Source organism: Lathamus discolor, chromosome 1 (genome assembly GCF_037157495.1).
Source record: "Lathamus discolor isolate bLatDis1 chromosome 1, bLatDis1.hap1, whole genome shotgun sequence".
NCBI lineage: Eukaryota > Metazoa > Chordata > Aves > Psittaciformes > Psittacidae > Lathamus > Lathamus discolor.
Window position 1 is genome coordinate 98824545 of NC_088884.1, and position 14977 is coordinate 98839521.

At 39.7% G+C, this 14977-nt stretch overlaps 1 protein-coding gene across 1 annotated transcript; it reads left to right on the forward strand.

Moving 5' to 3' along the window:
- The first annotated feature begins 3580 nt into the window (after positions 1-3580).
- On the forward strand, positions 3581-14977 carry ELMOD2 (ELMO domain containing 2). Its single transcript, XM_065687653.1, has 8 exons — positions 3581-3967; positions 4845-4873; positions 6193-6287; positions 7096-7225; positions 8154-8287; positions 8909-8977; positions 10191-10324; positions 10676-14977. The coding sequence occupies exons 1-8, from the start codon at positions 3814-3816 to the stop codon at positions 10831-10833; spliced, it is 903 nt and encodes a 300-aa protein (XP_065543725.1). The 5' UTR covers positions 3581-3813; the 3' UTR covers positions 10834-14977.

Here is a 14977-nt window from a genome sequence, read left to right on the forward strand (position 1 = left end):
TAACAAAGCTACACACCATACAGGGAAAGTCTATGCAGACTGCCACTGAATGCATTAGATGTTATTTATTAAGGCCAGCACTAAAACAGATGCAGTTACTCAGCTGTGATGGGTCGCGGTGATCATTTAGTTACTGCTCACTATTTAGACCAGCACCTTAACTTATGATGAGGTAGTGCATTAACTGTTCCTCAAAAAAAATCAAAATACCTCATCACTGAAAGTGTCATGAACTTCCACTGTTTTTGGGCCTACTACAGAGGCCCTCTTACTTCCTTAATAACTCCCTCCCAGTGCTCTCTTCGTATGTTATTTCACATGCTCAAGAACTATGCAGAACTGGAATAAGATGCACAGGGGTTTTCAGTGGGGTGATAAATGTTTCAGACCAGTTTTACCTCAGAGTAGCAGACTTTCTGCATTTTTGGCAAACTGATCATCTTTTTTAAACGCTATAAAATATGCTGCCGAGTAACCTAAGTCATTCGACTTAGTTCCATCCAGGTGCCTTACCTGCAAGAAAGTTTCTAGGATTGTCCTCATGCTTTGTAACTGAGCCCTTTTTCTTGCTAAGATGATTATCTTATATTGTCAATACTTGTTTTCACACATCTGTGGCTAAGCAGAAGAAAGATGAAAATAAATACTGGAAAAATACAGGCTCGTGGGTGAAGTAAGTAATGGATTATTTTGTATGTGGGTTGCACCTGTCCTTCATCTAAAAGGGTACATGAACAAAGAATAACTGCCAATAACAATAGGTAATAGTTGCTGCCATGGAAAGTTTTCTGACTGTGTAGAGATCTGACTGATATTGCTGGTTAAAGTCCCCTTTTATTTGACCTGCTGTCACCTTAGAAATGTGATTTTAAAAGGCAAACAGTAGGTCATTATCTTTCCTTCAGCCAAAGTGTAGGTGAAGGTAATGTTGGAAGGCAACTACTGAACACAAAAAGAGGAAGGTAAATTTTTTTCTTAAGCTACCACTTTATATTTTTGACTGTCCTAATACATGAATTGACTGAACACGATGATACAGAAGCATCTTGCACGAGTCAAGAACTAGCATTTGTGTAAAGTCAAACATGCTCGCTGTTTGGCAAGTTATAAAAAGCTGTGAAAAGCCTGTCAAAACCAAATGCTTCAATATTTTTAAATAAATATATGTAACTGGTTACAGATTTTACTTTAAAATACATATTTAAGAAAACATTGTGTAAGTAAAAAAAGTGTGAGCTAGATGAAAACTTGCCTCTTTTAAACTCTCACATTTCAGAAGTGCTAAAGCACAGGACTTTAAAAACGTCCAAGCTCAAAAAGTCTAATTATAATACAGAGAGTATAGTGCAATGGCTTGTCAACACTGGATGCTCTACACATCAGTCCTGGAGACTGGAAGCAAAGAGAACTGACTGAGAAAACAATGATAATCTACTGAATCTACTGTGTGTATTTATTGCTGTGATAAAGTTTAAAATGTAATAAACCAAAAAAGGAAGTGGAACAAATTCCAAAACCTGCAGTAGTAGAAGTTGTTACTTTGGTTCTTGATCCATACAAAAAAAAAAAAAAAGAATTTCTATTTAAGTATAAATAACAGGAAAAAAAATACTGATAGTGATAGGAAGCTATTTAATCTATTAAAAGATGCAATGTAAAGTGAAACTCCTGAAGCAGTAGGAAGGTTTTATTTTGGTATACATCAACAGAAGCCTCATCAGCTAGAAATTTCCCTGCTGTTTGCACAGACCCACACTTCGAGGATGCACCTGCTAGGCTTCCCAAGTTACTCGGTTAGCTCATGCTCCTAATGAACTATCTCAAAGCAAACCTCATTGCACAGGCGTGAACACCAACAGCAAGGACCTGACCACCCTTCCATTTCCTCGTGCTGTTACTATTTCTCTGCCTTATCAACATCAAACTATGGTGCCCCGCTGCTGCTGAAGCCATTCTCCTGATGATGAGTTTTCACCCAGCTGTGTTTAAATACCGCAGCAGCAGCAGCGCTTTGCCAAGTTGTTAGATGAAAGGTGTAACACAGTGGCTTTTTCCTGATCTGGATTACTTACTCATTTGTTCACATATGAGCGAGGTGGGAGCTGTAGCTTACACTGGTCCTGCAGCACTGGCAGATCTTTTTTCCCAATGTTTTTTATCAATTCTTGGGCACTGGATCTTTGATATCTTTTCAAGGTATTTTCCAGGTTTTGTCCATGTTGGACCAACTCATATACAGGCAATGTGTGGAACCGCCATGCCATCCTGTCACCAAGTAAGAATACTTTTTGATAAAGAGAAATATTTTTTAGTTTATTTTCATCCAGTCGCACTCTAATGCTTTAAAAGTCAGATTACTCACTCAATGAAAAGAAATGAGGACCTGCTGCCTCTTAATATGCACCATCTCTCCTCAGTTTTAAAAAGTAGGAATCAGATCGCCAAATAACTGAAGTTCACATATCAATGATTTCCCCGTATGAAACTTGGCACCTCTGCTAGGAGGGTAAAAATCCAGAGGGAGGATTCCAAACGTGTTGGTCCACACTCTGAAATCCTCTGTGGGACACAGGCCACCAGACCTGCTGTGTGGCTTTTGATTCTGTGTAAAAGGTACTTCGATTTCCTCATATTGAAAAATATATCAGAATGTTGTCAAGCAAGTCCGTCAGCATCCCTTCAACCATCCCAATTTGCATACAACTCAGAGCAACAGAATTCCTTCCGCTGTCCCCAAGGAGCTGTTTACTAAAATAATCATTAATTATAATACAGTGGAAATCCTGACTGGAACTAATTGAACCTTTAGGCTGAAGCTCCATTCAGCAATGGCACAAAAGGTGATAAAGCACACTTTTTAGGAAGTATCTGGCACAGGTAAATCTGTAACACCCTTCTGATTAGCACTGACATCAGCTGCCACAGAGCCAAGCAACAAGCCTCCAAGCATAGTTTAAACACTGAAACAAGCACAAGCGGTCCCCAACCATAATTTCTGAGGCACCACGAGTGAGTTGCAGGCGGTAACTAGCATTATTGGACACTGATCGGTAGCTCGGGTACGAACTCGGCTGCCTGTGCCAATTCCCTGGTCAGCCCTGGAGCATCCCAACCGGCAGGCCTGTGCCAGACGCGCTACCGTGTTGGGTGAGGGCCTCTGGACACCACCTGGGATGTGTTAACCACTGCCTGTGCCTGGAACCGGCCCAGGAGACAAAGCCTCTGGGGCAGGAGGCGCTTTACCCGAGCGAGGCCGCCCGCTCCATGCGGCGCAGGACAGCCCAAGCTCTCCACTGCCCTTTGCCCGGTGCCAAGCACGCCGAGAAGGGCCAGGCACTTGCTGAGGGAAGGCAGCTACCTCCGCGGGGGCTCCCGGCGGGGCAGGCAGCCGCGCCGTGATAGCCCCAGGCCGGGGACTGCTCCCCAGCGGCGGCGGGGCGGAGGCCTCGGCTGAGGGAGCGGAACCGAGCGCCAGGAGCCCCGCGGCGTTAGAGCCGCGCAGCACCCCCGGTGTCCGCCACCGGGACGGGGAAAGGCTCCCCGCCCGCAGCACTTCCGACCCGTCCTCTCCCGCCCCGCCATCACTTCCAGGTCGGGGACGGCGGCTTCCGGCGGGAGGATGCGGGGGGCGGCCGGGCGCCGCTAGGCAGCCGCCGCGGTGGGCGAGGGGCAGGTGCTCATCCCCAGCGCCGCGGGGCGCTGGCCGTTAGCGGCCCATGAGGGCAGCGCGGCGCTGAGGGGACCCGGCCTGGGAGGCTGGTCGCACCGGGGCTGCCGCCGCCGCGCCCCTCCCGCTAACGCGGGGCTTCCGTCATGCAGAAGATGTTGATGTACTTCTGGGGCTTCCTGTACAACAACTACTTTCGGTTCTGGCTGAAGTGGCTCCTGAGGCTGCTGACTCAGAAATGCGAACTGCAGCGGGTCTTAGAGGGCTCGAAGGCGGGTGCGCGGCGGACTCTGAGCATAGGTAATGAAGGAAGGGTGCCAAACCGGGACGGGCTGGGAGCCTTAGAAACGGCCTGAGCAGCAGCAGTTGGGAACCAGGAGCTGTCCCGAGCGCAGCGTGCATCCATTGGATGGGGTGTTCAGACTTTCTTCCCGGCTGTTCAGTGAGGATTTTCACAGAATCACAGAATGGTTTGGGTTGGAAGGGACCTTAAAGCTCATCCAGTTCCAGCCCCCTGCCATGGGCAGGGACACCTTCCACTAGACCAGGTTGCTCCAGCCCCCTGTGTCCAACCTGGCCTTGAACACTGCCAGGGATGTGCCACAGCTTCTCTGGGCAACCTGTGCCAGTGCCTCAGCATCCTCAAAGGGAAGAACTTCTTCCTTATATCTATTCAGAGGCAGTTTAAAGCCATTTCCCCTTGTCCTGTCCCTACACACCATCTCTGCAGATTTCTTGTCAGCCTCTTTAAGCACTGGAAGTTGCTCTAAGGTCTCCCTGGAGCCTTCTCCAGGCTGATCAAGGCCAGCTCTCTCAGCCTGTCTTCATAGGAGAGGTGCTCCAGCCCCCCGACCATCTTTATGGTCTCCTCTGGACTTACTCCAAAAGGTCCACATCCCTCCTGTATTGGGGGTCGCAGAGCTGAATGCAGTACTCCAGGTGGGGTCTCATGAGAACTGAGTAGAGAGGGAGAATAACCTCCCTTGACCTGCTGGTGACGCTTCTTGTGGTTCCACCCAGGATATGGTTGGCATGATAGCTGTTGATTTTGAGATTGAGTAATTTTGTTTGTGTATAAAAGTAATGCAAAATTTTATAATGTGCCGCAAGAACATCTACTGTCAATTTTTTAAACAATTAAATTTAACTGTGACATTTACTTTTTTCTGTATTGCAGAACATTCACTGGAATCATCGAAGAATCAGGTAAAAGATACTAGCGTTTAAACTATAATAGAAACTTCTTTCAGAGACAGATCCCAGAAAAGAACATACGCATTTATTCTTTTAGGGTGGAAGAGAGTAGAGGCAGAGAGGAGAGAAAAGTATTTTCGGTTCTGTATGCTAGGGTTAGGCAAAGCTTCTCAAAAATAACCCTGTGTCCCTTCACATGTCTGTTCCCATCTCTCCAAAAGTTTACCTGCTCTTCAGCAACTCAGGCAAGTTGTTATGCAGAGCTTGTGCTCACAGAGAGGGTCAGTTCTCCCTGTCACAACAATCTCTGCTGTTCTTGTAGAAACCAGAAGTGCGATAGAGATTAATGATATGGATAAAGCAATTAAATGCTGTGTATACAATAATGTCTTGAATTGTTGGAAAAAGGTAATACAAGTTTGCAGGTGGATATTGAATGACAAACTCATTCCAAGTGTTCTATAGCTCTTAAACATAAGCTAACACTTTAAACCCTCAAATGAACAAAACCTTGTCTCTTTAGACATTGAGGTGACTGCATTCTCTGTTTTTCTAACTGATCACTGGAACATTATCTTGAGAGAGAATTAGTAACTACCACAAGCATCTTTGTCGAGCACAATATGGGTGGGTCTTTTCGCATCTTTTAATGAAATGATTATATCAACTATATTAATGTTAATTTTTAAAAGAGTTAACCTTTTGCTATACTGAAATGAAGCTGCTTTGGTGTTAGTATGAATTGTGTTAAAGAATGCATTATGACCATAAAAAGGTTGGAAGTTAAATTTTAGGTGGGCAGTGTATAGTAACTGTTACTAATATTTGCCCTTTACCTTAGAAGGCTGCAGAATAGCAGTATCTTACATTATGTTCTTTTGTTTCACTCCGGGATTGAAACCTCAACTTTGTTAGCTCAGCATCTCCTAATTCTGAGGCATTATTTCATTATTGAAATTGTATCACTTTTACTCCTGGACAGCTACATTTTTTCAACTGAATTAGGAATAATATGTTTCAATTCAGCATTTGAAAGCAAAGGAGAACCTTGACTAAGCAACTCACCAACTTTTTATTTACTCTTCATGGGACTCCTGTGTAAATGTTGTTTATAGTCTGACAAAGTTACAAATTATGCTTTTATGTAATTATTGCATATGATATATATGCAATTTGATCCCATTTATTGTAAATATTTACAATAAATTGACTGTTCTTTCATAGTAAAGAATATGTACATGGCAAGTATACAGAAGCTGAGAAATAAGAATATAAAGTAGAGGATAGACTTCTGCACTCCTCATAAGACTTTTACTGTGTTACCTTCCTAGATTTTGAGAAATGCTGTGCATGTTGAGGAAGCCGAAGTGGAGAAATGTGTCAGAGATTTAATGAAAGAAAAGAAAATCAAACAGAAGGATACAGGGTATGTTTGGATCCCAAACAGAAGTTCTTCATGGCAGATGAATCTGATTTTTTGGCATATTCTAGCAGTTGCTGAATCTGATACAATATTTAAGCCATTCAGCACAAGTATTTAAAAAGAAATTAGAAAAGAAGGTATTGTCGTGTCCTCTTCTCCTCTAGAAAATAAATTACCAACTTTTAATTGACATGGATTTAGGATAACTGCATCTCTATCTTGCAAGCTCCTTCTGTTTCTCCTTATTTCTAAGTAATGTGATTATTGCATATGTTGATTACATGAACTATGTAATTTCTTAGATATATTTGAGAGTATAGTGATGTCTGATGAATGCTTGCATTCATCTGCATAAGTAATTATGAACAATTGGGAGGAAAAATTGTGAATAGTAAAAGTTTTAAAGTGTAATGAAATGCTTTGAAGCTCTAAGTATTTCTAACAAAACTTCAGAATGTAAAAGTCTAGGGGCAGGTGATGGATGATATATGGAGTTTTCTTGTGTCATCAGAGATTTCAGCTAAATTACTTTTTACTTCCATAATCTAAGCAAATAGGGCCTGACTTTGCAGCACTGGAATTGGCTAGAAGGTTTTTAAAGTAGAAATAAGGTCCATATAGCAATGTATTTGACCAATATATTGTTCTTTGAAAGATAAAAGTAAAACTCTTCCTAATTGTGGTGTTTACATTGGATTAACATAAGAAATGTCTTGTCTGGTAGTTCAAGCAAGGATTTATAGCTAACTTTATGCCAAAAATAGCTATACCTCTTTATGAGCTTCTGTGTGGTGGTTTGTTGTTATTTCAGGTTTAAGACAGATCTGCGTATATCCTTACTGCAGATATCGGGTTATAAAAAACTTTATTTGAATGTGGAAGATCTGCGGAAAATCCCTTACGATTCGGATAATGAAGAGCATGAAGATCAGTTAATTGAGGTGAAAATAATAATTAAATACAAAAGCTGTTTGTTTGGCTTTTCCCCTCCAAGTCCAATAGCTCAAGTGAACTTAATTTATTGGTAGCTCTTTTCTACTTGTGAACTGCTAAGCCATTACACAAGTGCCACATTAAAATACAACATCAAAGCAAAACAAACTAGTAAACTTGAGTTACTTGTGCTCGGATTATTTTGTGTGAAATCAGACGGAACACCACTACATAAGTAGCAAAATACTTCTGTAATGGATCACTGAAGGATCGTAACTAAAAATATATTTAATGTTATGCACGTGTCTAATTTATAAACCAATAATTACCAAATTAAAAAAAAAAAAAAACAAAACGAAACACTAGTGTTTTCTTATTACTGCATCCCAGTCAGTGTCAAAGAGGGTAGTTTCATACTGGAAGATAAAAGCTATCAGTAATGTATTTTAGGTAACAATAAATAATAGCAAGGAAATAATACAGTACTGCTTGAGGCTTTTTAAAATAGCTTCTACTGTGCAAATACATTAGTATGTCATTTACAATTATCTCAATTAGCTATGCAAGTCCCAACATTGACATGTTAAGTAAGCATTCATTGATAGTTTGTATTTCAGCTTATAGCTGCCCTATCAGAAAATTGATGCATAAATTAATTTCTGATGTGAAACAAATCTTTGTCTCTTTAGTCTTGATACAGTGGCTTTGTTTGTGAGGGGAAATGATCGCATTTAATGTTAAATGTAATCATTTTCACAATGGCTGAAATAAGCTACTGTGGTATGACTCCAGACTGCTACTGTCAGAAAAGAACAGCATGCAGATTGTATTCTGTTCCTTGGTGAATGGTTTCTAATATGCAGTAGCAAGTGTTCTGAATTAGATGACTTGGAATACTTTAGCAGCCGTGCATAACATGGAAGCATATTTGTGCAGCTTTGGAATTTGCTGATGCCTCATGAGAATCTGAAGGCCAGAATCACCAAGCAGTGGTGTGACATTGGCTTCCAAGGTGATGACCCCAAAACAGACTTCAGAGGAATGGGACTGCTGGGGTTAATGAATCTGGTGTAAGTGAAAAATAAGTATTTAATTTCTCTTGTAACAAATTTTCAGTATCTGTATATTTTCTCTAGATAGTGCTGTTTCTAATAAAAACTGAACAGAAGCAAATAGAAATGGTGGCTTCTGTACAGTGAAAACTGATATTTTCTAAATAAGTCAACATTTCTAGAGATTGCACATCTGTAAATGTGTGGCTGAGTAAAGGCCAAAAAGCAAGCTGAAGAACAGAAAATTGCCTGAGACACCTTATTTTTTTGTTGTCATATGATAGATTTGGTAGGTTATAACTTAGAAACTAGCTTGTCAATAGCTTTTTAAATTCCTGAATTTCTGTGATGAAAAATAAACAGGTTTGCATAATGTTGCTAAGCTAATCTGTAGACTTTTGGATGAACTTCATATTTTTCAGAACACAATTTTTCTTTCCCATTTTTATAGTTCATACTGAGTATAATTTAACTTGCTGCCTTTGCCTTGGTTTTCATTGTGTGCCATTTTTCAGTCCAGGGTAGTATTCAGCTTTAGTTTAAAGCTGCACATTTTGATGTTGAACACGTGAATTATTTTTTTTTTTGTTAATGTATGAGCTTTACAAAATAATGCAAGATCCTGTTTTACACTAACAGGTATTTCAGTAAGCGTTACACTGATGAAGCTCGTCAGATCCTTTCTCATTCACATCACCCAAAGCTGGGGTAAGTCACTATGTTTGACTTTTTCTGGCTTGCTGTATGTAAGAGCTCATATGAGGATCAGAAAGTATGTCTCCTGAAAATAAAGAGGAGAATATTTGTGGGTGTTTTTTCCCCAATAAAGGGTGAGAAACCCAACACAGAAATCAATTTAAGGCTGGGAACTGTGTGCAGCTTGGTTTTCCCTTTTTGGTTTTTTTTTTTTTTTTTTTTTTCAGAATAGACTTGCTGGGACAAAAATGTTGCAAAATACTGGCTTTGGCTAACACAGTGAACACCTTTAACATCATAGTTATCCTTATTTGTAGTAGGCTTAGTTTAGAGTTATAAATGAATACTTACTTTTTGCCACCTTATGATCCTGTGTTGGGATAGTAAGATGATCCGTTAAGCAACTTCTTTTGGCTGGGTTTTTGTTCTGTGATGAATATATACAAAGAGATGCTTTGTGGTTGTTCAAATTTAACCTTATTTTTGAAAAATTTGTATATTAAAACATTTAGGTCATTTATAGGGAAATATACTCTAAAACTAGTCAGGTACAGAGGAAAGCAGGTAAACCTGTGTATATCATCCAATCCATCTAGTCTCAGTTAACTCAGTCACCTACCAAGAATGGGAGGCTTTGATGACTTCCAACTAAATAATACTACCTTGCGCAACGGGGTCATGAATAAGAGATCAGAGGCGCTTAGATCAATTAAATGTTTCTATCACTGACACTAATTAATCATTTTTTCCCCTTTCCTTCCCCCAGAAACATTTGTTTCAGAGGTCCTTTAACAATTTCTATTGTGGTGCTTTGTCTGCTGCACAATAGAAAACCAGATTTTTGTCAGCTTGAAGAACAGGTTGAGATGGCCATTCCATTTATACCACAACAGCATTTTTGATGTCTGGTTTTTAATATTCCAGTAGAGCTGGTGATTTGCAGTGAGCAAACTGAGGTCAATGCTGATTAGCTTTACCATCTCATTATTGCCTAATGGCAGCATTTATCATACTATTGTATAGGAAATTAATGTTTTTAGAGAACTTTTACATGGTTGGACGCACCAGGGAACAGAAAGAGTGGTCTGTAGGCCAGAGTCAGCTTGCCAACAACAAGTATCATAAGAAAAATTGACCTACAGTTATCCTAACGCAGACTGTTTCAGGGAAGCTTTTAAGTCCTTCAATCCATAAGGTGACACATGACATCCAATTGGTGTTGCAGATATTCTTATGCAATAGTTGGAATCAACCTGACAGAAATGGCATACAGCTTACTTAAGAACGGTGCTTTAAAGTCTCATCTGTACAACATGGTCTTTGGATTGCCGCAGATGGAGCACTTCCATCAGTTTTACTGTAAGTATCTGTAGCTTCTGTAGTACGGACTACTGGGGAAGGCCTACAATGTAGAGTTTAGGGTGCTGAAAATGCACCTGATGCTTACACACTGTGCTACAGAAATTCAAATTTAAGGGATACATTTGGGTGGCTTTCCATATATTAGAGACTGCAGTCTGAAAACTCAGTATTTGCAGATTTTCTTTTCTATTCATTATTACATCCAAATGTTTGCTGTTGACCATGATTGGGACAGTCCCTACTTTAAGGGATTGATTAGAGTCTACGTGATGGTTCTAGGTCTAGCTAGGTCAAGGCAGAAAATTGTGGAGGTCTTTTTTGCAGGTCTGCATCTTTATTTCTTCACAGGTTACCTGGTTTACGAGTTTGACAAGTTCTGGTTTGAAGAAGAACCAGAAAGCATTATGCACTTCAACCACTACAGAGAGAAATTCCATGAAAAAATTAAGGGACTTCTCCTGGATTGTAATGTGATTCTGACCTTAGGAGACACAAAGAAACCTTAACTCCTCTGCAGTCTATGAGGTTCTGCATCAAAAATGGAGTTATGCATTTGGATAGAAGTCTTGCATGTTCCACCAAAAACTCTTTAATAATAGAATTTTTTTTTTTTTTTTTTTTTTTTTACATCTAAGAAAATAATCACAAGTGAGTTCAGAAAGCTTGGACAATCAGCCTCTGTTTACAGGTCTTTATATGCTATTCTCCAAAGGACAGCTTTTTTAAAAAAACAAAATGCAGAACAAAAAACCAACAAGCCAAGACAAAAAATAACCCTCTCATCTCAAGAGCCTCTGGAACATTTGCTTTCACAATTTCTATTATACTTCTTGGTGCAGGGACATGAAGCAGGTATTTGTGCTGCATCATGTTTTCCATTAACAAATTTGACTGTTCATAGTCTTTTAAAAACTTCTTTTAGTTGAAATTAGTCTGGTTTTAGACTTTGTTTTCTAGTTCTTAAATGTAGCTGATGGTTCAGGCATCAATGTTAAATTTCTCTGTAAAGATGTCCATGAAGGGGATGTTTTAGTCACTTATGATTTTGGAGAACAGCCTTAATCCATCAACATACTGACATACTTAGGAGAAATTACTTCTGGCTAAGGAAGTTTTCTTATCTATGGCTTTGTACCAGCAAATTCCTATGCTTGGAAGAAGCTTAGTTTGCAAACAAACAAAAAGAACCACAAATCATCAGTGTGAGGATCAGATCCTCTGACTAAAGCTCCTCCTTCTAAAAATATTCCTATTGTAAAACATTTCAATTCTTTCTAACCTGACTTCAGCTGCTCTGGCTGCTTGACTCCCCATCTGTTGTCAGCTCTTCCTTTAGCAGCTAATGGGGTCTTCTCAGTGGGAAGTACAAGAGCTAGTTTAGCCCTTTTATATAGTTCACTCATTAAAAACCTTTGTTGCAGCTGCAATCCCTATTTTGTGAGAATAAACTCACATGAAGTACAAGTCTCTAACAAAGATGTCTTTTCCATGGAAGGGATGCAACTGTTACATGTTTCTCAATCTTGGCATCCTCAGACAATCTAGTCAATAGGACTTCATATCTATAGTGTGACTAATGATTGCTTAAAGCAACTATAAACACATTTGGTATGATTATCACTTCATTTTTTAAAAACCTACTATTAAATATAAGTGCCTTCTGCTTTATTCAATCAGTGTTTTATTTTGATTCTGTAACCAGATCATAGCCTTAGAAACTTGATTTATTTGGGAAAGACTCTTTGAGTATATACCTAAATAGCACACAGTGGCACAAAATACTTGTATGCTAATATAAGCTTTCATGCCTTTGTTTGGTTTTTTTTTAATCATCTCAGGTAAATTAGTTAACTTTTAGTCAATGACTAATCATGAAGAGATTCCTGAAGAATATAAATATTGAACACAAGGAAAAAGACAAACCCGTTTTTGTAATGAGTATTGTTAAACTACGTAAGTATTAAATGTATTATTATAATATGTAACACTACATCTGCTTGGAGATAATCAAACCCCAACTGGGCATGGCCCTGAGCAGCCTGATTTAGGTGACTGCTCTGGGCAGGGGGTTGAACTACGTGATCTCCAGAGCTGCCTTCCCACCTCTGTAATTCAGCGAGTCTATTGCGTAACTAATAACGTCTTGCACTGCATCTACCCAGTTGCTTTTGATTCCTTAAATGTTGGTGGTCTCTTATTTGTGGGAAGGCTCCTGATCAGGGTAGCCAGTATAGATGTAGAAGGTAACACAGTTCTGTTTTCTTTTTAGGATACCTTCCATATAGATGAGAGTTAAACAATTCTCGATTTTAACATGTGCAGGGTGGAGAAGCGTTCCTCTCATCTGTGTGGGGTTGAGGCTATTCTACTAAAAAAGAAAAGATAATGTGAAGATGCTTGTAGGAAGAATGTTAATGGTTATGCCATGGCTTGGAAGCTGAACAGCTAAACTGACTGTTAACAAAACTGACAGCAGGAAACCAAGTTCTTTTGCTACTCCCAGGTATTTGAGTCCTGTAACTATCACCACTAACAAAGCTGGATCCTGTGGTGAGTGCTCTGGGATTCAGGGCTTGCAGTGGAGCTGTTTTTCCTGACCCTTGTAGATACTGTCCATTCATGAAAGCTGAGGAAGGAGGTGGAAAGTGTACTCTTTCCCAGTGGCTGAGAGGTTAGTTGTCTGTTACTTTCTAGCCTAGCTTCTGTCATGTTTGTCTTGGTTAATAATTTTTGCTATTGCTTGCAGATCTGCTTTGCAAACAACATAAGACTAACTTTTGGAATTTCAGAAGTGACCCCAGTATGTTTGGCAGCAGGAGGAAAAGAGAGCCCATTCTTGGTTTTTATCTACTGCTTGATAGAAAGTCCCAAAATTGCTTGAGCCGTCCTCTAAAGTACTCCCCTGTGCCAGAGTCTGCAAGCTTTTGATTTTTTGTCATTGCAACAGTTGCAAATTAACTTACATCCTCCTCTTCCCAGCCTTGGAGCTTTCACTTGGCTCTTGGCTCACCGGGAGACTGACATTTAACTACTGCCGAGGCTTTTAAAGCCCAACCATCAAGCTTTACATTTCCTATCACACACCTAGGACTTTTTAGTGTAGAATGTAGGCTGAGCCTGATGAGATGCATCTGCTGTGGCAGTACACAAGGAAAAAAGTAAACCCAACCCTCATCAGATGAGTGAGGTATATGGGAATGCATTAGTTTGCATGTAGTAATTAAGGTGAACATTCTGTTAGGCTCCAATACACCTTCCCAGTGAACAGGTAGAATGTGCATGTAGTTTGTATGCTCAAGTAGCCCAGGCCTCGTGTCTAGGAGTCACTATCTGTATACTAGTACTGGGTGTCCTTGTTTGCACCAGTCATAGGATAATTGTATTATGGTGGTAGCTAGAAAATATATGGGAAAAAGTAAAATTGTGTTTAGGGAATAACAATGTTTTACTAGTCAGCATTTTATACTAACTGTTGTAGGGTGATAGTCCTAAGGTTATGGTACTGGAGGTAGGCCACTTTTCTGCAAATTGATATAATCAATTTGTCTATATAATGAATTTGTCTAACAGCAGAATTTGTTGCTTGTGGTTTTAGTCTAAGTCTTAAAACCTTGCTAAAATCTTTTGTTATTTATTAACGATCATGTTTTAAAGTATGTATTACCTTATTAGAATTTGCAGGTACTATTAGTTTTCTAACTTGCTGCCTCTTGAAAGCATTCACAATGTGAAAGCGTATATGCAATAATAATTTTAATAAGAAAACCCAACAAAACTGAAGACAGCGAGGTGGTTCTCAAAGTATTTTGTTGTTACTACAGGAGCAACTGTTCCACAAACTACCTCCACTTACGTTGTTTAGTGTATGCTTGAAACGTGGTACCATTCCATGAACAAATTAACCTGAAGTAGAAGTTTACAACAAGCAAAGTAAAATCTAGTCTTTTAGTAAGTAAACATTGCTTCATAAGTAAAAGACTTGTTTGGAAAGCAGTGCTATTTAGGAAGGAACTGAGGAAGTTTTTAAAGTGGTTGTGCTTCTGTCATCTGATAGAGCAGCATAAAGAATAGGGCACTATGTACTAACGGACTGTAGAAATGGGGCCAATTTAAGCCCCTCAGCTACATAGGTTTGGATTTTCGCTCTTTGAAAAACAAAACATTAAACACATACACAAAGCGCCAAGCATTTCCAGATTTTCCATCCTGGCTTAAATAACAGACATTTTACAGAACTGTATCGGTTAGCCTTGGTTTTAAGAGTTATCGTGATGCAAAAGTTTGTGTTTAGTTAGGTGCGAGTTCAGCAGTCGGTATTCTTGGAAATACTGCTAGTGAGTTTGTGGTAGATGTAACCTGCTGTTCCTTTCTGTCATCCTTGGTTTGTGTTGCTGTAGTACACTGGTGATCACTCTTTGGGCTGATGTTTCTTGTGCCAGTCTAGATAGCCGTCTTTGTCTAGGGGAGAATAAACAAAAGCCAGCCCAAGACAGGTTGTGGGCAGTTTCCTCTTCTCACACTGTGCTTAGATAGCTGCGTACTAATAGAAATTTGTTTACTGCAGTATAAAAGCAATAATGTAAACTGTGATGTCTGTGTAATAGAAAGATGTTTACAATGGTAGCAAATAAAGAACAAGTTACTCCAAAA

What these genes read in the sequence shown, in the direction of transcription:
- ELMOD2 (XM_065687653.1), top strand. Translation starts at nt 3,814, where the DNA reads ATGCAGAAGATGTTGATGTACTTCTGGGGCTTCCTGTACAACAACTAC. An exon ending in TGGAATCATCGAAGAATCAG is followed by an intron (nt 4,874 to 6,192) that starts GTAAAAGATACT and finishes TTACCTTCCTAG; the next exon opens with ATTTTGAGAAATGCTGTGCA. An exon ending in ATGAAGATCAGTTAATTGAG is followed by an intron (nt 7,226 to 8,153) that starts GTGAAAATAATA and finishes ATATTTGTGCAG; the next exon opens with CTTTGGAATTTGCTGATGCC.